Here is a 24,032-nt window from a genome sequence, read left to right as displayed (position 1 = left end):
CTATTTTTTAGACTTAAAATCTTTTTGTTTTCATAGTCATACATCTTGATGTCAAGATGATCAATCAAAGGATTTTTCAACATTAAAACTACCATTTTTGATGGGTTTTTGAGGGGCATCTGTAGTTCTATATTATTAGGTTGAATCCTTATATAAATTTATATAATTTGCGCTCATGGTTGCTTTTATTAGTATCATCATCATTATTATCATTGTTAAAATCTTTTCCCAATTAATTGAAATTGATTATATGAATCTTGATCCGTTATTATACTCTATTAAGGATCATGTCTTCAGTCAGGCCATAAGTCAACAAGTTAATGTTAGTAATAGATATTAAAAATCACTACGCTGAAAAGTAGCACTGCAATTGAAAAAAAAAAGAAAAAAAGGAAAAAAAGAAAAGAAAAAAAGTTTGATTTTGCTTTGCTCAGGAAGTAGTGGTGAAGGTACGCAACTCAAGACAGCCAACCTATGGAAGGCAGTACTGAACCACAAATATCGCCTAGACCCTGTTTTTGGCGCCCAAGTTTAGAGCCAATATAAGGTCCTCGAGCATATGGAAGTCACTCCCCATTCTTCACCTTTTCAAAAGCTACACTAGACTCCACCCAGAAGGGGCTTTCGGGTAAGTTTTTAGCAAGATCTGTGGTTAGGCCAAACCCCCCTCAAGGACCAATTCCGATCCCTCTTCCCATTAGCCCTTAATCGTCAAGCCACAGTTGAAGACCAATTTCCAGTTCTAGGGTTGACTAGAGCTGGAGCCCAACATTCAGAAGACCACCATCTGATGCAGAATTCCAAGAGTTCCTTGACCTTTCCTTCCCCTACGAGGCGAGGATAGCATCATCTAGTGCCCAGCTCCCTCAGGATCTTTCTCAGTCTCCTCCCCCTATAAAAAGCTACTGGATCCCCCCACCTTTCTCCATGCTCCCCCATCTATTGTAGCCAAGGCTTGAAACTCCTTTGGTCTCCCCAAAATTGAGTTCTTCAACTGGCTGGCCCTGGTCGAGAGAGTCCTCACAGTAGATCAACTCCAGTGAAGGGGTATGCCAATACCTAACCGCTGTGTCATGTGTAAGGCTGGTGAAGAGACAAATGCCCATCTGTTCACCCTATGTCCCAAAGCATTCCAACTGTGGGGATCCCTCCTTCAGTTGTTTCAATGGCAATAGGTAACCCCCAGTTCAATCCCTCAACTTTTTTCCTCTCTCTTGCCATCCCTGGCCCAAATTAGGTATATCCTACTTTGGAAAGCGGCAGTACCTGCTCTTCTTGGGACCATTTGGATCGAACGCAATCAACATATTTTTTGCAGGGAGTTCATCCCCGTCAGCCATATTTGAAAAGATAAACTGTGCTGTGATTTCTGGGCTTCCAATCACAAGACCTTCAAAGGCTTCCCTCCTTCTGCCTTCCATATGAACTGGGTGGCCATGCTCAACCTCAACAGGCATTGAATTCCCCAAGCTTATCCGTAGCGTCCACCTGAACCGGCATAGGCGGCCTTTTCAGGAACCATGAAGGCACCATCCTAGCCTCATTCTCTAGACATATCGGCCACTCAGATTCCCAAACTGCTGAGGCTCTTGCTCTTCTCGAAGGCCTTAAACTGTTCGATCCCTCATGGGGCACAGGTGTGTTAGCAGAAGGCGACTCTAGTAATGTCCTTACCTGGTCTTGGGTTCGACTTCTTGTCCCTGGCCTCTGACTCTCAACTTTGAAGAGATTAATCACTTGCACAGGGACATCACAATTGCATGGAGTCACATTTGGCGAGAAAATAATTCCCATACTTATTCTCTCGCTAATGCGGGCGCTCTAAACATCTATAACACAGATATTTTTTGCATGCTCAGTCCATTTGTGTGCAGTCTTCGACACTATTTTTCCCCTTTGCTATTTTTCCCACCATTGGAAGCCTTCTATAGAGGTCCATCTAAGAGGGTTGCCATTTTTGTCTGTAAATAGTCTCATACCTTTTGGAGACTCAACTTTGTACTATTTTCCCCTCTTAGTACAACAGTTAACTTCATCAAAAAGAAAAAAAGAAGTAATGTGCAATAGCTAAAAGCATAGGATTGTAGCTTTATGCAACACATACATGATATAAGGTGGGAATAATCTTACAACATAGGGAATACGATAAAAACCCTCCAATTTGCTCTTTATAGACATCCTCCACCTCCAAACCGCTTTTGATACCACACTATTGACCCCAACAACCATTTTTCTTCGTATACACCCCCATGTAAAACAATGATTTTTTTAAAACTAAAATACCCCCTCCCTCACATTTTAATCCATGATACCAAAACATGACGCCCAACACATGTCATTCGGACCGGCAAAACTTGAATACAGAGCCATCCAGCACAAAAAATGTGCCAGACCGGCTCTATATCAAGTTGTGCCGGGCAAATATAAAAAGTTTTGGGGTTAGGAGTGTGATTTACAAAGTATTGGGTGGTGGCATGCCTTGGAAAGAAGGGTCAAACGGGGTATCTATAATTTTTCCTATAATCTTTCCTAAGAATGGATGGTACAGATTAATCAAATTCAAAGCTCCCATGGACTACTTTTTTGGACCCAATGATAGCTTTCTTGGTGGATTACAAAACTAAATGAAGTAGTGGGGTTTTGTTCAATTCCAAGGCTATAGAACATCTACACTAAAGAGAGACCAATGTAAAGACAAACAATAAGGCCTCATAAGTTGGGCTGCAACTCAAACCTAACCCAATAGCATACAAGTTGGAATCGAACCCATCTTGTGATTTAGGACCTGGACTTAAACCTAACCCACCAAGCATGACTCATGCACGCACACACACACACACACACAAAAACCGACCATGAGAATATTACCCCCTATGTGCCTAATCCTCCATGAATACACCCTTCAAAATGGATGTTGACAAGGAATGAATGCTGCTCTGCTATTGTTTGTGATGTGCACCAACCGTTTCCCTATCGTCAATCAGTAGTCCTGATCCATTCATTCCCCACCAAAAATACAAGCCTTTGGATGGCCAGTGGTCTTGAATAGGGTGCTCATACTGCAACATATGCACAAAAGAATGGAAGGGTTTCTTACAACTTTAACCTGTTCATTCTATCTCCAACAAAATCTTGTATAAAGTATTTTGATTAGATGCAACTTAACATTTTGGGGGGAAAACATATAAAATAGAAAATTCATTTTTATAGTTAGAAATTCTGTGTCTTCTCTATTAATTGAAAAGTTTGTGCATTTTCACCAGCGATAAGAAGACTATGTTTTTTTCATCTGTCAAATCTTTATTTTGTGGCAAGTCTGGGAGGGGTTGATGCTGGTTTTCTTCTTCTAGAGGGTGGGAATTGGAATTTCACCTGAAGATTTGCCCCATGTGCTTCCACGAAAGGCGTTCAACAAAAGATCAAGTCGGTTTTTTAAAGTTTTCCACCCTGATTTTCGTTTTTTCCACTACTCTTTGTACATGACTGTCATTCCTCTACCTCTTCTCTGAATAGGTTGAGCAGGGTCATTGGACTGGTGTATTGGATTTCATTGTGGGCGTTATTGGGTTCTTGGGAAGAGGCTTTGAGGAGATCTCAAGGCTTTGGTGAATGCAAAATTGATCTGAGGGAGTGAACCCCTGTATTTGCTTCGCAAGAGACCACAAGAGCTTCATGGGAGATTCTACTAAAAAAAACGACGAGAGAGAGTAGAGGTGGAGAGGGAGCAGGAGGCTTCTGTGGTTTCCTGTTGTTTTTTTTTTTGGGGGGGGGGGGGGGAAGCGGGGTAAGGGAGAGGGGAAGAGAGGGTATTTTGGTCCAAACATTCAGAATTGATATATTTGATGTGCCCAAAAAACTGAAGATTTCTTGGAGGGAGCATTGTGGGTTAGAGCTACCACGTAAATTCCCAAATAATAACTTATTGGGGTCTATCAAATACTTCAAATGAATGTTAGCTCCAACGTTGACTCTAGACCGTCTCAGAGCTCAGAATCAATTTTCTTGAAATTGTTCTCAAGTCAAATCAAAGATGCATTGCAAAGTTCTAGATTAAAGAGATCTTCATAACTAGGAGTTTCGGGTCCGGAGCGAGTGTACAATTTGCTCTTAATGAAACATGCTGAAGGCACCGAGATAAATAAAACAAGTGCTGTACAAGATCTTCAAAAGTTAATTATGCAGTGAATGCTGGGCAGTTTCAAACAGCAGATTGAGCCCTCGGAAGAACAAGACTCACTACATTTGTCTAGCAATACAACATTGATCCAATTATACCACACTAAGCACATGAAAGGGCCAAAAACACTAGAACAAAATTGAATAAATTAAACCATATGGATATAATGTTTTTATTGAATGAGTTTGGTATCAGATCTGTACCCCACCAATGAATAGTTACCAATAAGAGAAGTTCTTCATGTTAAATTACCTCACATACAATTGTTTCCATCCAGGAAAAGCTTGCTTTTATTTGAATGTTGAAGACCCACCTTGTAAGCTCTCCAACCTGCGAACAAGTGAACCAAACTTGAAAACTGTGGCTCAAGTATATAAATACATGCAGATGTATATATAAGAGCCCCTTCAAAAATTTGGGGTTTTCTGGACCTCAAATTTTGCGAACATGAAGATTCCATTTAAGGGGCCATTTGGTAATTGAAAATCTATTACAAGGAAACATATTACAAGGAAATATGGGATTTACCATGTTTGGGTACACAACAGTAAGAAATGGAAATAAATTACACAAGATTTTCCTAAAATACGTAAAATCCATTATGCGCAAGATAGTTGTGAAATCCATTACACGCTTAACGGACAATCAAACTACGCATGTCTCTTGCAAAAAAAAAAAAAATTCCTCTATGTCCCTCCATTCTCCCTTTCTCGTGTGCACATCCACTTCTCTCTCAAGCTTACCTCAAAACCTAGCAGAGCATCATCACCATCTCTCTTCCCTAGTAAGCCCTTACTCCTTTCTCTCTCTAAAGCCTTTTCTCCTCTCTCCAATAAAAATCATTCTCCCTCTCTACAATGAAAACCATTCTCCCATATCTCACAGTATAAATACGCAGAAAATGCCAGAACCAATGCATCTAAAGTGGAACCAAAGCAAAATTCCAGTCTCCTTGCTTTATAACCAATTTAGTTTTCATTATAGAGATAGAGACAGGGTGAGGTTAGAGAGAGATAGTTTAGGGAAAGAGGAAGAGTTTGTTCTTGGGTTTTATACTTGTAATAAATTCAGAGAGACCATCGTCGAGATCATTGTTTTTGTAGAAAACCCATTTTTTGTTGCTGCCCAGATAGCTTCATTTGTATAGAAGTTTTTACATAGATCATTCATTTTTTTAAAGAATTTGGGGCTTTGATGGGTATATCAAGGGCGAGTAGCAATGTATTTCCCAGGTTGTATTTAGATACTACCCAAATAGTAACAATCCATTTGCAAGTAATGTATTACGCCAATAATATATTACGGCAATAATATATTTAACAGACAATATATTTCCAAGTATCCAAACGACCCCTAGGTGATCAATTTTATTTTAGAAAACATCAAAATTAAATAAATAAGTAAAAGAGAAAATTCAAAACAATATAGGGGAAAATGATTCCACTGTTTTTAAGAACATAGGCTGTTCATTTGGTGCACAGTGGATTGAGGCCTTCAAGAGCTCAAATCATTTTTATTGTTTATTTTTACATTTGACTATCATTAAAATCAAGAAGGATGCGCTAAATTTCGGGCCAAGAAATCCGTCTGTGTTTCAACACCTTAATAGTCATATTGAAGAGAACCCTACTTGGATTTATGGGCAAACCTGAAAACTGAAGTATTGAGCAATCACAGTTATATCAAAGAGGACCATTTTTTTCTTTATTGAATTTTGAGAATAGAGGAGAACTTTTTTTTAGGTAGTCTTGCAAGAATTTCAATGGTGTTTAGCGAACAAGCAGGATTACAAGAAATAGTCTCCTAGGTGAGTAGAAGCGGACCAAGCTGGGATGCCTAAGAGTCTTAAATGAGTGTCAGAGTGAAAAAAAGCACTATTGTTAAAAAACATGTGCCAGAAACACACACACACACACAGAGATAGGGAGATAGATAGATAGATAGATAGAGAGAGAGAGAGAGAGAGAGAGAGAGAGAGAGAACCGTTGTTGTTGATTCTCATCATTCTCGCATTCTTTGACATAAACCATGACAGCAGAATCATATTCTGCAGCTCGACGCAAATATCCCATAGCTTCACCCTTCAAACCTTCTTGAAATAGAGCACTGGAAATTGCTTGGGTAAGTTGAATGGTGCTATTGAATGCCTAGCTACTGTGGTGTAAAAGGTAAAACTAGAAAATGAAATTTGAACTGGTTCCCATTCTCACCTTCCTAAAGTGACAAAGGCCTTGTAGTAACAAGCCTTTTGCCAAGGATCTTCAGGTTCCTTGAAAAGTGTTACCTTTTTAAGATACTCTATGCCAACTGACTTGCTACCCTGCACAAAGAAAACAACAATTTTTTCGCCTACTTTCTGTTCTATTTATCAAACAAAACATTGAAATTCGAAGAAACCCATAATTTTATTTGATCTGCCTATAGAAATGGCAATAACCTGTAAATTACACTATACCATTTTTCTTTCTTTTTCACAAAAAGAGTTGGCAGTAATAAGTTTACAAATGTATCTTACTCCTTTATGAAACACACAATGGGAAGACATCCCACTTCCCTTGAGAAAAGGAATGTTGTGCCCAATGAGTAATACCATAGTAGCAATATGCTCCTTTCGATTAACAAAGAGAATCCATTGTAAAAAAGACTATTCATTACTAATATAAACTTGTGTGCAGAGTTAAATAATTTCTTTTAAGGATTCCCATGTTACCCCAAGTTGGACAAATAGATTTACAACCATGGTTCCCAGGTGAGATTTTCACCTGCAAAAAATAAGAAACTCCAGCTCCGAAGTATGCCGCAATTAGGAGGCTATCAGCTCCGTCTTTAGCCTGTCAACCAAAAGAATACAATCATTATAAGATGTTATTTGACTGAATGGAGAGGAATCGTGGGTTTTATTGCTATTGCTAATGCTCCTCGGAGGCAGAGAAAAGTACATAACTTAAGAAAGGCAAAACGTTAAGATGACAAAACTGACTAATAGATAAATGAGATAGACCTTTGCAATAGCACGCTCAAAATTTTCAGCAGCCTCAGGCAGTAATTTTCTTGACAATAGGATCTCTCCAATAGCAATCATGGCTTTGGTCATTTCAGGATCTTGCTCGAGTGCTATTCTGCAGCAATAAAGTCTCTGATAGTCAGACATTAAGACAACACATTGATATGGAAATGATCAGGAATAGCATTCATCACGCACCTAGATTTATAAACCAACACCATAAATGCTTGGCAATCTACGTGGATTTACACAAAACGTGACCCAAATGATTTTTACTCATGTGACACATGTTACAGTCGCCTATTGAATGTGATTAGGTGGGCCCATTGTCACCTTGAGAAAGTTTTTATGGAGATCTTTGAGACTTGTGAAACTTCTATCTTGTTTGCTCATGCTCTGTGAGGCCAATGAAGTGGTCAGGAGGGTGCAATTTCTCCCTCATGGTCCTTGGGACGTCTTTCCTTTTCCCTAGGAGATACTCCATCAAAATATCTTCGTCCTATAGTTTCTTGCTTTGCTGCTTCCTATCCATTGTACTGCTTTCCTTAATAAAAACTAAATGTTGGCAATACTATAAAGAATAAAAGAAAATGGGAAGATATACACACGTAACAAGTTCCTACTTGGAGTACACTTCCAAACAGTTTCTAGAATTGAGATTATCGCAAAACAATCCTCGGAGCTCAACAGGAAGTATTCAGACTAGAAATACTGAAGATTCTAAAAGTGATAACCATGTTTTCAGCAAGACTTCTCTCACTAAGATTCTCTGGACTTATTTTCTTCATGTTTCTAATTTGATCCCAGATGCCTCCAAGCTTACTGAAGTGAAATATTTAACATCCACACTCATGAAGAAGCATTATATAAACAGATGTATATACAAAGATGTTTGGGCCTTTAGTGGACAAACCAACAAAAGTATGGGGAAAATATATGTCAAATCACTAATTCACTATAAAATATTCAAAAGTATCAGTATACTTATATCAATAAAAACCTACGCCCCAGAGGATAAAAACAAATATTCTGCCACCTCATCAATGCAGACTCTCAACAAAGAACAAAAGATGAAAATCATTTAGTTTGTACATAACATAACCCCAGCAGGAAGTAGATGGAGAGAAACTCAAAGTACCGTAACAACGAAAGTGCTTTTTCTTGATGTCCGCTAGCCAACTGTTGGTAAGCAATCTTCAGAAGTTCGAAAACATACAAATGTCAGAGGAATATATAGTGTCGGATGTAAAAAATGAGAAGAGATTCTGTCTTTAGACTCACAACAAGCAGATCATCCTGGTCTAACTTCTCCTTAGGAACTCTAAGGGCTGGATTTCCTAAATTTGCTCGTAGCCCAAAATATTTGAGAATGTACGGTTGCTTCAGTAAAATTTGCTGCACAATACAAAGAAAATGAATTGGGTTAAACCTTTTCAACAATATCTGAAAATATTGTGATAACATGACAGTAATTGCACCTAATAGCTAAGTTAAGGAAAACCCAAAAGTACCAATGAAAATAAAAGCAACTATTTTTATTTCTTTTGGGTAGAATAAACCTTCTAGCCTCTTTATTCCTAGACACTATGAATTATAGGGATATATCCATGATGGAAAGAATTTTTTACATCAACAAATTTTACATATGGCGAATCAATTAGTATTGAAACCAACAGTCAGGTTCAATTGAGTTTTTCATCAATAGAATAATCAAGAACTTGAGCATAAGTATGAAAGATGGGTGCGAAGGGGTCAACTTGACATCCTTCTGAGATGTTACCAAAGCAACCAGATGGAATTCCATTTGTCATAACTACACTAAAGAAATGAACCAAATCTCTAGTTGAAAAGCCAAAGTGGAAACTACTTTGAAGAGGAAGTCTTAGTCCAACCAATCAGAGGTTTTGCTTATTTTTACCTATAGGACAGCCTCACAGGGCATATATTGCTATGAATGGGAGACAATTTCCCCAAAAGCCAGGAGAATATTATGAGAGATAAACCCATCCTTGAAAAACATCCCTGGAAGAGGAAAAGTGGTGATGAAAAGAGATGCTACCATCGTTAGAGCAAGCACATTAAATATACTTTAATAGAAGATTTTTTCATGAAGTTCTCCATTCAGTTATGATCAATTATTTGCAGGTCGTTTGGTGAAAGTAAAATTAATAAAGCATTTATAATCCTTCTATTTTGGGGCAAGTGGCATGGTTTCATCATATGCTTTTGTTCATATCAGCCCTCCTTTTGAAGTCCAAATAGCCATCTCCTACAAACCAAAAGCTAAAAGCACAAACTTCTTCAAAGATGGTGCAGAAAAGAGATCCAAGGAAATCATAAAATCCTAATAGAAACCCACAGAAAATCTAGGTCCTAGGATTCTTTCATGGGAGAGAGTGAAGCCTACATGTTTAAATGTTGCTCCTGTTGCAAGAAGCAATGACAGGATCCAGTCCCAAAAAATGCAAATTTAGTGACATTGACGGTCCCAAATTCCTTAATAAAATGCACTCTTAGAATGTCGGATGTCATATAATTGATATCAGTGCTGACTCATGAACAGAAGAATAGTATAATCTAGTTCATAACTCTTGACAATTGCTTTCTAATGTCTTTCTATTGAAAAATATAATTAGATTCATCAAATATTATGTGCATCCTCATCTCCAACCACTAAACAGATGGCATTTTAAAAAAATTCATAAGTAGTGTAAACAAATGCCTGGAGTAGAAGATTCTGTTCAAAAGCAAACCTGAACTAGGGTCAATGAGCTATTTGTGAACCAGTACAGTAAGCTCCCCTGCAAACACAAAAACTTTTTAAGTTGGAATACTGTTCTTGACAAAACAATAACCACGATGTAATAACATAGAGAAACAAAAGATGACTCATGCAAGCTCCAAAAGCATGCCTGGTGCATAATAGACTTGCAAGAGGGCTAGGCCCGAGCAGATGGAGGTCTGCCAGGCCCCACCCACAACTAAAGGCCAGGGCCGGTCATGGGTCGAACCACCTGGCACCAAACCCGACCCGACCTACAACTCATTATGTTATATTAAATTACAAATCTTAGATTACTAATAGGTTATAACAAACGTTATTCTGTTGTGTGCATTAAGTTGTAACAAGCTTTTGCAACCAAGTACTGATAAGAAAGGAATACCAACCTGGGGAATGCAAAACCCAATAAAAAAAATGGGGAGTGTCATAATATTCAACCACAGCTTGTAATACTGCAACCAAACACCAAAGACAAATTTTCCGCACACATCAACAACAAGAGAACATCCATTAGAAGAAATCTGCAATCATGTTTCAATAGGCAACCAAACAAAGAAGTTGAGCAAATAGCCAAGAGTAAAGTCCCAACAAATACAACAATAATTATCTGGCATGTGGGGATTGACTTAGATCATAGCAGACTAACAATCGAGGATCACCATGAATAGGCTCTAGGATTCAGCTGCAAAAACTGTGATAAATCCAATGACCTGAGTGCTGACTTCCTCGGAGAATGTCACTCAGGGTGCATCCATGCATCACCGTAGACACAAATCCCTTCAGATTGTGAAACTGCGGAACAATATCCTTTTTTACCTTTTTCATAGGTCCGCAGTGGAGTTTGAACATGAGATGTGAGGTTGCAGTTACTCAATAATGTAACAAATCAAGCCCATGCCTAATATTTTCTTTGTGTTGAATAATTTGTAATTAACTTGTTAAATATTACACAATTGTTTATATATATAATGAAATGCAACATGTCATAAAAGGTGAAGCAGTGTAAACTTCAAATATTTTTTGATGTTGTATGCCCTTCTCTTCCTTTTCTCGACAAATCTCTCTCTCTCTCTCTCTCTCTCTCTCTCTCTCTCTCTCTCTCGCTTTAAAAAAAAATACAACATAAAGGGGAATAGGATGATCTTTTATGCCTGACACAGCTTAACACAATTGAATGTCCTTACATTCTGGATAATTTTCATCATTGCCCTATGCAAAAAAATTCCCCTTCAGCTGCTCATAATGTGATAGAAGAAGGTTAGCAACACACTGGGATGTCTCACGCAAAATTACATTGATGCTTGGATGAAGCTAAAAGGTATCAGTTGCATGTGAAAACTCCCAAGAAGTAAGCTGAAACCAAAACAGTTATGGAGTTGGAAAGACTCTTAGAGGAATATCAACAATTGGTGGGAGGCAAGGAACATGAGACGAAGAATGATCTTTTTGCTATTTTTGCTGCAATGGAGTGTGATTGCACTGGGTGTCATGTGTCGATGGTTTTCTCAGGGTTGGTGGGAGGGTGCATGTTTTCAAGCATACTGGCAATGCTTCAGTTGGGTGATCAATGCCTTCCCTAGTAATTTTGTCTCGTTCAATTGGTTAATATTCTACAAGAAAAGTATGTTTTGAATATCTAATAATTTATACCATTAATATATAGTATCCAAGATGCATCAATAGTTTGAAGTGTAGTTAGGATATGTTTGTCATGTACTGTATGATAACGACATCATAATCAGATATTGTATTAGTTTATGATGAACAGTACAATATCTTGTCTGTAGCCAAAACATTTTATGCCCCTGGTGCATATTATTCATTTACTACCTAAAAAAAACCAATCTATAAGTAATTTTATGACCCCAAATTTTGGGAATGTAGCCTCTTCAACCCATAGACTAACCCAATAAATTTTTTTTCTAAATTGCACTACCTGTGCACTTGATAATAATAATGCCTCAAGATTTAACAGAGACCATCCAATTTTTGGAGGGTGATATCCAAGTGTTAGAAAACTCAAATTTCAAAAATTCTCATTTGAAAAGAATCATCTAGTTATTTTTAGGTGGTTCCCAAATTTTCAGATTGCAAAAAAAATCCTCCCAAGTAGGTCTGCCTGCTGAGGAAGTAGGTGTATAATATGCTCCCATGGGAGCGGAGTATACACGCTCTTGTCTATATTACTTGTCAAAATAGCAGCACATGCTGAAGCCTTTTACAGTATAGGAACCCCAATTTCTATATTCCCTAAAATTTCTTTTTGTTTTCCAAGATTTATTTTGGTTCTTCAGCCTCCGACTCAAGTTATCCTCTAGGTAGCATTTCTAAATACATAGGACAAGCCGAAATAACATAATATGCACATGCCAAGATCAAGCCACGAGGTCCAGCTGCCAACATCAACAGAAAAATACCTCAATTCGAACTGACAGAAACAGACACTTAATGGTAAATGAGAAATGATTCCTTCAAGTTTCATAATTTATCATGGTTCTGTGGAACTTACTTTGGTTATTAAACCCAACAGCCCAGGTATGTCTCCCACCTTAACTGTAGCAAAAGATACCTGAGATGAAAACATGGTCAAGATGGTCATTCTTTTCAAATTTCCAGAAACAAATAAATGATTCAATTACATACTTGTTTGCCAAAAACACAGAGAAAGAGAAGGGAGGAGGGCGGGGGGGGGGGGGGACCCGAACTTCACTAATTAAGAATTCCAACAGTACATTTCCTATGTCAAATAATATGAGGGAATTACATTTTAAAGATCCATATATGAAGTGTCCTGGGTGCTCCATATTCTTGTGAGTTTCTGATACCATGAGATGGTCATTCAAACAAAGAATGCAGGCCTTTGTTACAGCTGAGGCTAGACATGCCTCCAATTATGAGATAAATTATTGCATGGCCATTCTTCCAACTTACCTCCAACTCCCTATTTGAATGCTCAAATCTATGGCTAATCATTTTAAAGCACCAAAGACAGTTTTGATGGCATGGACAGATTCAAGGGAAGAGATCCATTCAATCCAGTGAAAGGAGGTGTGTCACCCCAAAGGTTAAGGGGGCCATGGCATTTAGGATGTGAAACTAGAAAATGAGGCCTTCTTATCCCAATGGTTGGCTCTGTACAGAGAAAGAAGGCTTTAATTGCTCGGTGGAAAAGATAGGATGGTTGAGCAGTAATCAACCGCACCTAAGCATGGTGAACTTCAACGGTAACATTCATACCATGGTTGGCTGGTTAACCAGTGCGAGTCAAAATGATGAAGGTGCCCTGCCAGGTAGTTTCATGGGTCCACTGGGAACAGCAGTTTCACAAGGGTCAGAGCAAATGCGAAGTTAATACTTAATAGGATAAAATTTTTTGATGTTTGGTTTGTATGGGAAATAAGGTTATCAGATGGCAAAAAGAGTACTCCATTTGACGTACTTTCACATAAATGTTTGCAAATTTGAAAATTAAATATCATATTATCAGTTTCTTATGTTTCTGTCCTTATGATCCTATAGAAGCAAAATAAGTGGTGGATAATCTAGTGAATGCAAGTGCAAATAGGAAGATTTTTGGTTTTTGGGATCTTATATCTACACTGTTTCTTTCTTAGAACAAACAACATCCAACATGTTGCTTTTTTGTCGCTAAAATCTTGTTTTGCCTTCTAATGAGGTAAGCAGTAATGAAAAAACAGATAAAAAATGTCCTATCTTATTCAAAATATGAAATCAGTGAGAAATAGATAAGATAAAATGTGAATTATTAAAACCATAGGCATGCTTTACTTGATTGAAAGATAGTGTATGATCGGGAAAACAAATATCTAAGTACTGAAAAAGTGGTGAGAATGTATAACCAGATACCTGCACATTAGCAAAATGCAACGCCGCGACTATTATCGGAAACATAGGAGCAAGATCACCATGTGGATACTGTGTCAAATCTTGAAACCATGACATGCCACCCTGAAACATATCTGTTAGAAACTCCATTCTGACCTAAATAAATCCAAAGACATTAACTGCTAGCTAAGTTCTACAAGCCACGAAATCTTATATTGAAAGCCACAAAGATCAAGCATAGAACTCTCTCTCTCACACACACACAAGTATATATATAATTTGAAAGCCTTTTCCCAACATTCTCTCTGAGATGCACTTTCATGTCTTTGGAGTGACATCAGATAACCAGATCTTTAAAACACCACAAAATGAATGCACAAAAACTCCATGACCATTCAGTGATACATTGATTTTGGGTTTTTTCAAATACAACAAAATAGGAGGCAAGGGTGGGGTAGCAACTAGCAAGAATGCTGGTGCTAGAAGGTTTAAAGATTCAGATGTTAGAAATGATCCAGAGGACTAGAGCAACAATGTATTAAAAGAGATGGATGGACGAGTTCAAGCTGATCAAGTTGGTAAACAAGACACTTTGTCATGAGTCTTGAAGGTGCTGACCAACATAGGATCAGTGATATTACCTCGAAAAAACAGATGCTTGCTGGAGAAGGTGACCGGGTTTCAAGTAACATTTTAAATTGTGATGCATTTTCTCACTGGGTTTGTCTTTTTACTACTTTATGATAATTTTTATGCATTCTTAGCATCACATTTCTATTGCACATTAGTAATTTGCTAAAAACTCATTGTGCATCATGTGCCACCTAGGGGTGCCAACAACACAAGCCAGAATGCGAGCCGCCTTGGGTTGGCTCATTTGCGCCAAGCTTGAGCAATATTTTTTGGCTAGACAAGCCAAGCCAAGCCACTGCTTAAGGCTTATTTATTAAACAAGCCAATCTGAAGCTGATGCCAGCTAGGCTGGAAGTTGTTTAATATGTTATTAAGTGTAACATAGAAAAATTATACGCTATTATATGAGCTCTAGCTTAAAAAGGAAACTAACCTTAAGATATTAATTATATGACAAAACTATTATATTGTATATTGTCTTATTATGGTTCGTGGTTGGCTTTTGTAAGTAAATAAGTCGATCCAAGCCAAGGTAATCAAGTCAAACCAAGCCAAGCTCAATCGTGGTGGTTCAAGCTCGAGTCAAGCTCAAACCGAGCTCAAGCTAGTCCAAATCCATTCAACTCAAGCTTGAAAAAGCCCAAACTTGGGTTGGCTTAGCTCAGACACCCCTACTGCAACCCCTTTCGTTTGTCTATGCATTTCTTCATGCGTTACAATGAGTGTTGCATTGAACTAAAAGTTAGAGCTTAGAAAGAACAATGATATTACACAAAAGTTACAGTACAATGCTAAATACAAGTTAGAATAATTCTTACACCAAAATAAATACAAAAGTATATAAAAGCCTAGAAGAATCGGTGAAGCTATAGATAATAGGAAAGAAAGTGTTCCTTACAGAATCAAATCCAGGATGATGGTTGAGTGACATTCTTCGAATGCTCATCATCCATAATATAAAACAAGGTGCCTGCAGATGGTGTGAAGCATCTATAATACCAGCACATTAAATTCTGAAAAGAGTAGCAAAACATACATATATATATATATATATATATATATATATATATATATATATATATATATATATATATATATATATATAGGAAAATGATCATGTGAGCCAGTAGGCTCACAAGAAAAAATGAGCCCAACGGCCTCGGCCGATCTGACGATCACAGATGTCCAGTAGTGTTTGAATTTTAATTTTTTTTTCTACAAATCCAAATCATTTGAAATTTTAGGCTTGTGTTCTTCTCATCAAGCCGCATCTAATAAAAATATAAAAAAAATAATCCGCAAAAACAAATTGATCAAAATACCCCCGAAAATTTACGGGGTATTTTGGTAAAAAAATTTCATGTAAAATATTTTTTTGATATTTTTCGAAGATTCACCTATTTTTCATGAACACACGCCTAAAATTTTAACTGATTTGGATTTGTAGAAAAAAATTAAAAGTCAAACACTATCGGGCATCCGTGATCGTCAGATCGGCCCAAATTCAATTTGGGCCGTTGGGCTCATTTTTACTTGTGAGCCCACTGGCTCATAGGATCATTTTTCATATATATATATATATATATATATATATATATATATATATATATAGATATATTATGAACAAAAGGAAAATTTCCATAACATTAGACAATTGAATTAGTCGATTCATTCAGAACTTGGCTTCACAGATTACATAATTTGAAATAAAAAAATGCCTTGTGAAATTAACAAGAAACTATCAAATAATACATAAACTAATAAAGTACATTGTCCATCACCAAGGCTGCTGCACAGTATAATGCTCAAATTGCTCTGTCAATATAGTTTAAACAGCCATTTAAAAAAAAAAAGAGAAAATTTGAAAAAACAATTATTCCCCAAGATTCCAAGAAGTACATTATATGATAAGCACTATTAGGGATTCTTCATGCAATCCATTGCCCTCATCAATAAAAGCCACTTTTGTTTTTCTTCTCCTCTTTCCCTTATCACTATTGTTTGTGCTCTCACGGAGTTTATGTTTACATGCTGACTCCTTTGTGTGGCCATTCACCATAATACTTGTATGGCGGTCCACTAAACATTTGCCCCACCTTGCACGGGTGCTTGCAAGGCATCTGGTATGTCACTGACAGCTTTCACTACAAAGGTTTAGGGATAGAAACATTGTTGCATGTCCTGACATATCTAACTGCAAATGTGCCCACCTGTAGCACGGCATTTCTTTTCTGACTTGTAACGCCTTGCATGATAGTTGCAGAAATGATGATATGGTACCATTAGCACCATCTCCACTCACTGAAGTTTATGCTGTATAATATGTTTTTTGATAACCATATAAGCTCTATCAATAAAAGGTTGTTTCCTTCAACACCCCTTCGTTAGATGCCCAATTTAGGTCACCAGACCCTTTCTTTACCTCCCTCAAAATGTGGACCCTTACTCCCCATGTCACCTACTTGTCATCAAATGCTCCATTAGACATAATGCATGAAATCCTGTTTGCCCAATTTCAAATAAATCACAGTTTTGGTATCACTAGTGAAGTTAAATGAATTTATCATAAAGAAAGTTTAGTAAAATCCTGGTGAGTAATCTTTTCCATTGACTGTGAGCTGAATAGGGCAAACACAAATCTTCAAGAACATTGGAGAGGGTAATGCCTCAACATGATCAAAATGCTGAAATGGAGTGTGAATCCTTTCGTGCTTACGTTTCTCTTTGATGAAATGTTGCACATTTAAAAGCAATTAAGAAGATAATGCATCATGAACTTAGAATCGGTTGATAGATGTGTCGATCAACCTCTAATCTGGGTTTTTTTCAAATTCTCTCCTCATTATTTGTAGTTTTCCCTTAAAATCACAAAAGTCCTTATGCAAAGAAAAAGTTGGTTGGATGCATCACATATAAATTTCTTCTATTTTATGTTAGTGGGCAAAGTACAATACCTGGACAGCAAAGGCTGCAAAGTTCCACATAAGCGAGGGACATCCAATAGCTTTTCTTTCTTTTTGAAAGAGCACAAATTGTTCTTGGAAATTCCCTCCTGAGAATGGATTTGGGATTGGAGGCACTACCACAAACACATAGGAGTGTCAGTAAAAAGGCACAAATTCCTTTAAGCATTTGTATCCCTTTTGTATTAACTGATATCATAATAAACAAAATATTATCTAGTGGACTAGATTGATATTCCAACAATTCATATATTGGATGAAGGTAAGAAAACAAAAAAATATAGTAAAATGTGTCACTAGCTTCCTTTTTTGTCTTTTTTTCTTTTTTTGCTGGATGTGTGTTTGTGTGAAAGAATGTCATAAGCTTATTTCAATCAAGCTTTCAGATGAAAACAAATTATGACAGTGACCTATAAAACGGTAGTATCCAGAACAGTGGTCAACCAAAGAAGATATTTTTTTAGAATGTTCACTATTTGTATTATTAAATAAGATGTTACAAAAGCTAGGCAACCCACAAAGGGTGCCCCATACAATACGCCCGAGGGTTAGAGAGAGGCTTTACAAGTATAGATAGAAGAGAAAGAAAGAGGAGAGAAAAATAAGTATCAGAAGGGGCACCAACATTAAGACCCCAATGTGGTATTTGAATGGCCACCCTCAGCCAAAAGGTCCGCCTCTGTATTGATTTCTCTAAAGATATGGGTCCCGGACACCCTGATGCCACTACAGAGGTGTAAAATTTCTTCGAAAATGTGGACTAGGTACCATGGCCAGTGTGAGAGATTGGACGCCCAAGAAATAACATTCTTATCTCCTTCCACCAAAAGCTCAGTGCCCCAGGAGTGATTGAACTTGCGAATGCCCTCCAATACGCCCCAGGAGTGATTGAACTTGTGAATGCCCTATACAATACGCCTGAGGGTTAGACAGAGGCTTTACAAGTATAGATAGAAGAGAAGAAAGAGGAGAGAAAAATAAGTATCAGAAGGGGCACCAACATTAAGACCCCAATGTGGTATTTGAATGGCCACCCTCAGCCAAAAGGTCCGCCTCTGTATTGATTTATCTAAAGATATGGATCCCGGACACCCTGATGCCACTACAGAGGTGTAAAATTTCTTCGAAAATGTGGTCTAGGTACCATGGCCAGTGTGAGAGATTGGACGCCCAAGAAATAACATTCTTATCTTCTTCCACCAAAAGCTCTGTGCCCCAGGAGTGATTGAACTTGCGAATGCCCTCCAACAAGGTCGGAGCCTCGGCAAGTGTGGAGTCGGCTGGGCCAATGGCTTTTGAAAAAGACAGCAGGGTATTGCCATCACTCAGGCTGAAGAGATCACCAATGCTTGAGGGACCTGGGTTGCCAAGAGAGAAACCATCAAAATTTAATTTAATGGCACCTTGTTATGGTGGTCTCCATAAAGAAGCCTGGATGATTGAAGGTGATGATACACGCAAGAGATTCCCCCAAATTACTCGAAAGTCGCAGAGTAACCCTTGAAAAGATTATGGTTTGTGGCCCAAAAGGTTACAAGATTACTGATTTTGTCGAGCAAAGATGAGATGTGGATCTTTCTCCGCTGAAAATTCTGTTGTTTCTTACAAGCCAAATGACCCAAAGAGTGGATGTGATAGAGGTTTTTCAGAGCAGTCGCCCAGCCTTTGGCCATCGGGTGTAGAGAGAGGCTGGAAAGAGTTGGGGGATGGATCTGGGGGTGACCCAGGTATACTCGAAGTGTTTTGAATAGGGCGGTCCACAGGGCACTGACAAATTCACAGTGTAAAATCATGTGTATGGGACTCTTCATCTTCCACACATGACACATCTATTGGGGCAAGGCTCACCATTTCTCTGGATTTGATCAATGGTCAGCACACTTTCGTGGATGGCGATCCAACATAAAACCTGAATTCTTGGTGGTAGGAGAGGGAGCCATGCTTTGGATGCAAGTGAGAGGTTTGAAGAGGTGGGGCTGAGGTTCAAGGTGAGTGCGCAAAAGAAAGAGGACACCTAGAAGGTGCCCGAGGCAGCAGGAGCCCATGTGATCCTATCTTCTCCAGAGATAGGGAGGAAAACAGAACGAAGCAAACCAGTCAGCGTGCTGAAGTCCTCAAGTTCGTGGTCAGCGAGAGGTCGTCTGAAATTGGGCGACCAAGATCTTGTCGCCCCTGTGGTAGTGCAGTTTTTTGCCACTGTGGAGCAGGCATCAGTAGCTAAAAGGTAGAGAATAGGAAACTGTTCCCTAAGTGGGCTGTTGCCTATCCACTTGTCAAACTAGAACCTCACCTTATTCCCCTCCCTCGAGCTAAAGCGAATGTGCTGGAGGAAGGAATTTCGGCATTGAAGAACCAAGCACCAAAAACCAGAGGTGGGCCTAGTCGTTTGCGGCACTATGGGGTCCAAAGATGGTTCCCTTGACAATAATTATATTTGATGATCCCCCTCCACAGGTGGTTAGGTTGGGTGGCAAACCTCCACCACTTGCCCAAGAGGGCTGTGTTGTGTGTTCTAAGGTTGTGAATCCCCAAACCCCTGGAGATCTGGAGACGCACAGTTTTGGCCAAGACACCAGGTGGTATTTGTGTCCATGTTTTTTTTTTATAATAAATAAACATGGTTTTTGTCTCCATGTTCCCCAGCCCAAAAGAATTCCTGCATCAATCTTTCCAACCATGCAGCCACTGCCCCAGGGATGTGAAATAAGGACCTCAGGAAAATTGAGGTATTGGCGAGGGAGGCCTTGATAAGCATAGGCCTACCCGCCTTGGAAAGAAATCTGCTCTTCCAACCCGCAAATCTGTGATCAAACTTGTCAATAATGTGGCTCCATTGCGAGAATCGAGGCATTCTGAGGCAAAGGGGAAGGCCCAGACAATTTGAAGGCAATTCCTCCGCAGAACAGCCCCATCTATCGGCTAGAGACTGTATTATGAATGGGTCTGTGTGGACCACCATCATCTTAGACTTGGCGAGGACTTAGTAACATACAAATAGAATGGCAATTAGAATACAAAGGACCTACAGTTCAACCTTCCTTAATGATAAACTGTATGCAACCCCAACTCTTATCATTGTTCCTGATCTCTAACAATCAGAACTAAAACCAACTCTTATCACTGAATTTCAATCATTGACTGTAGGCATTGACTGAGGTTTCAGGCCTAGGATTGATTGGCTAAGGTGTTGACTATTACAACATTACCTCCCAAGTTCGAATTCTACAGCTGAATCACCCAAAAATTAAAAAAGAAGGGGGGGAAAAAATAGCAAAAAAAAAATGCAGGCATTGATTAGCATGGTTTACTTAGGAAACCCTAATATCATTGCATCTTTTTTTCCCTTTTTGTCAAGGACTCACATGGATGGAGTTGATCCCATTGAACAAACATTGAAGACATCAAGGCATCCTCAAAAAGAACATATCAGTATCCATAAAAAGCCATCGATAGAAGTGGTGGAGGATCCAACAAGAAATTCATTTCTGTCCAAAGACTTTTCTTTTCTTAATAAGTAAACTGAGCACTGAAGCATAGGTGAGTCAAATGTAAGACATTAGTTGCTAGCAGGTGTGTTTCAAAAAAAATTATTTAACTCAGGACTTGATCCTGAGCAAAAATGAGTAGATCACAGGCCATCTTTTCCAATTTTTGCTATTTTAAAATAAATTCTAAAAATATTTGAAAAATACTAATATATAATAAAGTCACAATGCATTAGCCACTGTAATGTTATGTAACTAATATATTATGATTATATAGTTGATATATTGTTCTATAACATGCTTAAACTGTTAATGTAATGTGGTAAGTTTTGTAGTTACGTAACATGGTGACTACTAAATATAAGTACTTCATTATCACATAACTCTGATTACTTGCTAGATCCTTATATAATATAAATACTAATAAATATTAGCATTCGTTTATCAAAAGAATACAAATCAGTATTTTGAAGTAATAAATATCTAATATTGGTAACTAATTTACTTAGTAATTGAGTATACAATGACAACATGATATATTAGCATAAAATAATAATATTATACATTAACAATATTACCAAGTAACTTCACATTCTATAATGACTATAATTTATGAGAATTTGATATATTAAAACAATAGCAAAATTAGGAATCGGGCAAGACGGTAGAGGCTGGGTTTTCATAGCACAAAATCTCAAGTTCCATTCCTATGTAACTTTGTCAAACAAAAACAAAAAAACAATAGCAAAATGCTCTTACACAAAGCAAACTTTTATGAATCCATGATTTATTACAATTTTAAATTTAGACACATGATAAAACATTCGAGAAGGGTGAATAAAAATCTGGGAGCCTGGCAACTTGACTTGTCTTCTGCAAACCTAGTCAGAACAACCCAGTTTTTAACCGGATATTTTCACAACAAGTTTCCCTAAGCAGATAAAGTAGTCTATTTGTTGCACCCATCACACTGGTTACGAGGAATATGATCTCCATAGTTTTCTATCAAAGAAAAAACTACTATGAGCCTTGCTTTCTCATATTTCTGCATTCTGATTGAATGACAACAATGTCATAGTGTACATGCTAAGTCTCCAATTAATATATTCTTTACCAAACTCCAAATTAAAAGTAAGGATTGCCATAAAAAGAAAAACAGCAAGACAATACAAATAGAGAAATCAGTTGCGCACATTTTGGGAATAAGACTGAGATCTTCTCCAACTGCTTGAGCCGCAAAACAAGTATGGGAAACAATGTCATCCTAAGCGCAAGTGTAGACGTAGTAATGACAGCCCACCTGAAATGCCATTTAAAAGCACAGAACAATGTACAGTTATGTATTTAAAATAAATAAAAAAACAGAGCAATGCACACTTGTGACACACTGTCAAGTTTCAAATACTTTAACTTATTTTACAATTTCTGTTATATTAGTCAATTAAAGAGGAAATTTAATAAGCTCTCACAGCACTCACAACAACATATCAATATACACATAAAATGCAGATAATGCATGAAAAAATGGGAACATATGCAAGAAGAAATAAAATGTAGAATTTCAGTTAAAACTCAAGAAGAACTTATCATTGCCTCTCCATTATTCGAATACACTGTTATACAGAAGGTCAAAGAAGATAGCCCTATCTCAGAATTTCTCCATGTATTTCAACTATATGAACTCTGTTTGACTTAAATTATTTCATGGAGAAGGCCTTAAAAAGTGTCAAGAATGGAAAATATCTTCACCTAAATGACCAACCTGGAAAACTCTGTTGATTAATAATCACTCATGTGAGGATGATTTTGCTGAGAAATTTTGAATTCGGCACTCAAAAAAAATAAAAATAAATAAATATTAGTCAAATTTTAAAACAATAGCAGCAAATTAAAAGCAATTGAATATGCAATATTCTATAGGAACAAGAACACCCATATTATAAACCACTGTTAGATATTAAGATAATTCTGTCATAAAAATTCCTCAGACCTGAAATTAGTTAAACACAAAAAAAATTTTGAAGCAGAACATCAACATTTAACATTTTTAAACAGAACCAAATCCAAATGACCAGCTGAATCTTCATTACTCATAAATGATAATAAATGAAACCTTAATACAGTACTCAACATCCAAACCTAAACAAGAAACTTGAAACATCATGAACAGAGACATGAATCAGTGAGATAAAAAAATACTAAAAATGTCAGACCATTCATTTCAAATTATTATTTTTAGTTCATTCCAGTCCATTTTCAGGTGAAAATAAACTCGGATTCTTACCATGGAAGACCAGTGACACCATGGAGCCCATCAAGTAGACCAATCACACCATCAACAGGAAAGTACCACTCGATCCCTTTTCCCGAACTCTCTGCAAGAGCTTCCGCACCTTCTGCAACTGCTTGGGCATCAAATCGTCGGCTTGATACGTCTGCATCTCTCCCCAAGTCCTCACTCAGTTTACAAACAAGTCCACCATTATGATTATCAGCCTGAGGATTAGGGTTTCCACTCGAATTCCACCATGAAAAGGATCTGTACGCTATATGACTGTGAAAATCGGAAAAAATCTGGTAATTCTTAGGTGATAACAGATTTTCAAGAGCCGTGTAATTTGCAGGAACACCATTATAGGAAGAAGAGTACACTATGATAGTTCGAAAACGTTGAAGCCCATGAAGGATCCTTGCCATTTAAGGAGGTCGAAGCAGGGCTTTCTCTGCTCTTCAATGGCGGGTTCTCCAGTTTCTTGTCTCTGAAATTAAGCCATGAAAATGATGACATATGAGCGCGAAAAAAAAAACCTCAAACCTAGAAAATGGGCGGGGTTTAAATAGGTGACGGAGTTACTGCCACTTTAGCAAACGAGATTGTATAAAATGATTCCATTTTTGTTTCATAAGACGTGATGCAACCATCACATATGAAATCCGATAGCTTTCATATTTACAGAGATCACAATTATCACAATTACTTACAACCATAAGACATGAAATCCGATAGCTTTAATGTGTTGCAAAAGTTCAGAAACTTTCTTTTCAGGTTTGTGTTTGATCAATTGGATAAATACAGCCATCCGGTTTCATATCCAATATTAAATTTAATTGTAATTATTTTGTATAAAAAATAAGTGGTCTC

At 37.7% G+C, this 24,032-nt stretch overlaps 1 protein-coding gene and 1 long non-coding RNA gene across 13 annotated transcripts; one reads left to right on the top strand and one right to left on the bottom strand.

Annotated features, from left to right (window-relative positions):
• Window positions 1–305: 305 nt before the first annotated feature.
• Window positions 306–24,032, bottom strand: LOC18434535 (ALBINO3-like protein 2, chloroplastic). 12 transcript variants are annotated; one of them, XM_088870127.1, is made up of 17 exons: window positions 23,873–24,032; window positions 23,175–23,649; window positions 22,084–22,190; window positions 17,397–17,521; window positions 15,341–15,412; window positions 13,831–13,932; window positions 12,473–12,532; window positions 10,350–10,415; window positions 9,935–9,982; window positions 8,463–8,576; window positions 8,320–8,375; window positions 7,179–7,296; window positions 6,940–7,008; window positions 6,388–6,497; window positions 6,161–6,283; window positions 4,430–4,507; window positions 306–3,059 (listed from the first exon to the last, which is right to left on the bottom strand). In XM_088870127.1, exons 2-16 carry the CDS (start codon window positions 23,585–23,587, stop codon window positions 4,468–4,470), a joined length of 1,623 nt encoding a protein of 540 aa, XP_088726253.1. In that variant the 5' UTR covers window positions 23,588–23,649; window positions 23,873–24,032; the 3' UTR covers window positions 306–3,059; window positions 4,430–4,467. The 12 variants fall into 12 exon arrangements, 6 of the variants coding, with proteins under 6 accessions (XP_088726253.1, XP_088726252.1, XP_088726254.1 ...); XM_088870126.1 differs by lacking the exon at window positions 23,873–24,032 and having other exon boundaries at window positions 23,175–23,707; XR_016058056.1 differs by lacking the exon at window positions 23,873–24,032 and having other exon boundaries at window positions 2,507–3,059; window positions 7,179–7,291; window positions 23,175–23,707.
• LOC148781481 (uncharacterized) lies at window positions 3,316–4,220 on the top strand. The gene is made up of 2 exons (XR_016058060.1): window positions 3,316–3,423; window positions 3,514–4,220. It is a non-coding gene; the product is annotated as an uncharacterized LOC148781481 (long non-coding RNA).

The sequence above is a fragment of the Amborella trichopoda genome, chromosome 6, assembly GCF_054954075.1.
Source record: "Amborella trichopoda isolate Santa Cruz 75 chromosome 6, AtrichopodaSantaCruz75HAP2 v2.0, whole genome shotgun sequence".
Lineage (NCBI taxonomy): Eukaryota > Viridiplantae > Streptophyta > Magnoliopsida > Amborellales > Amborellaceae > Amborella > Amborella trichopoda.
The sequence above is the reverse complement of the archived record's forward strand: the minus strand, read 5'-3'. Positions and strand labels throughout refer to the sequence as shown.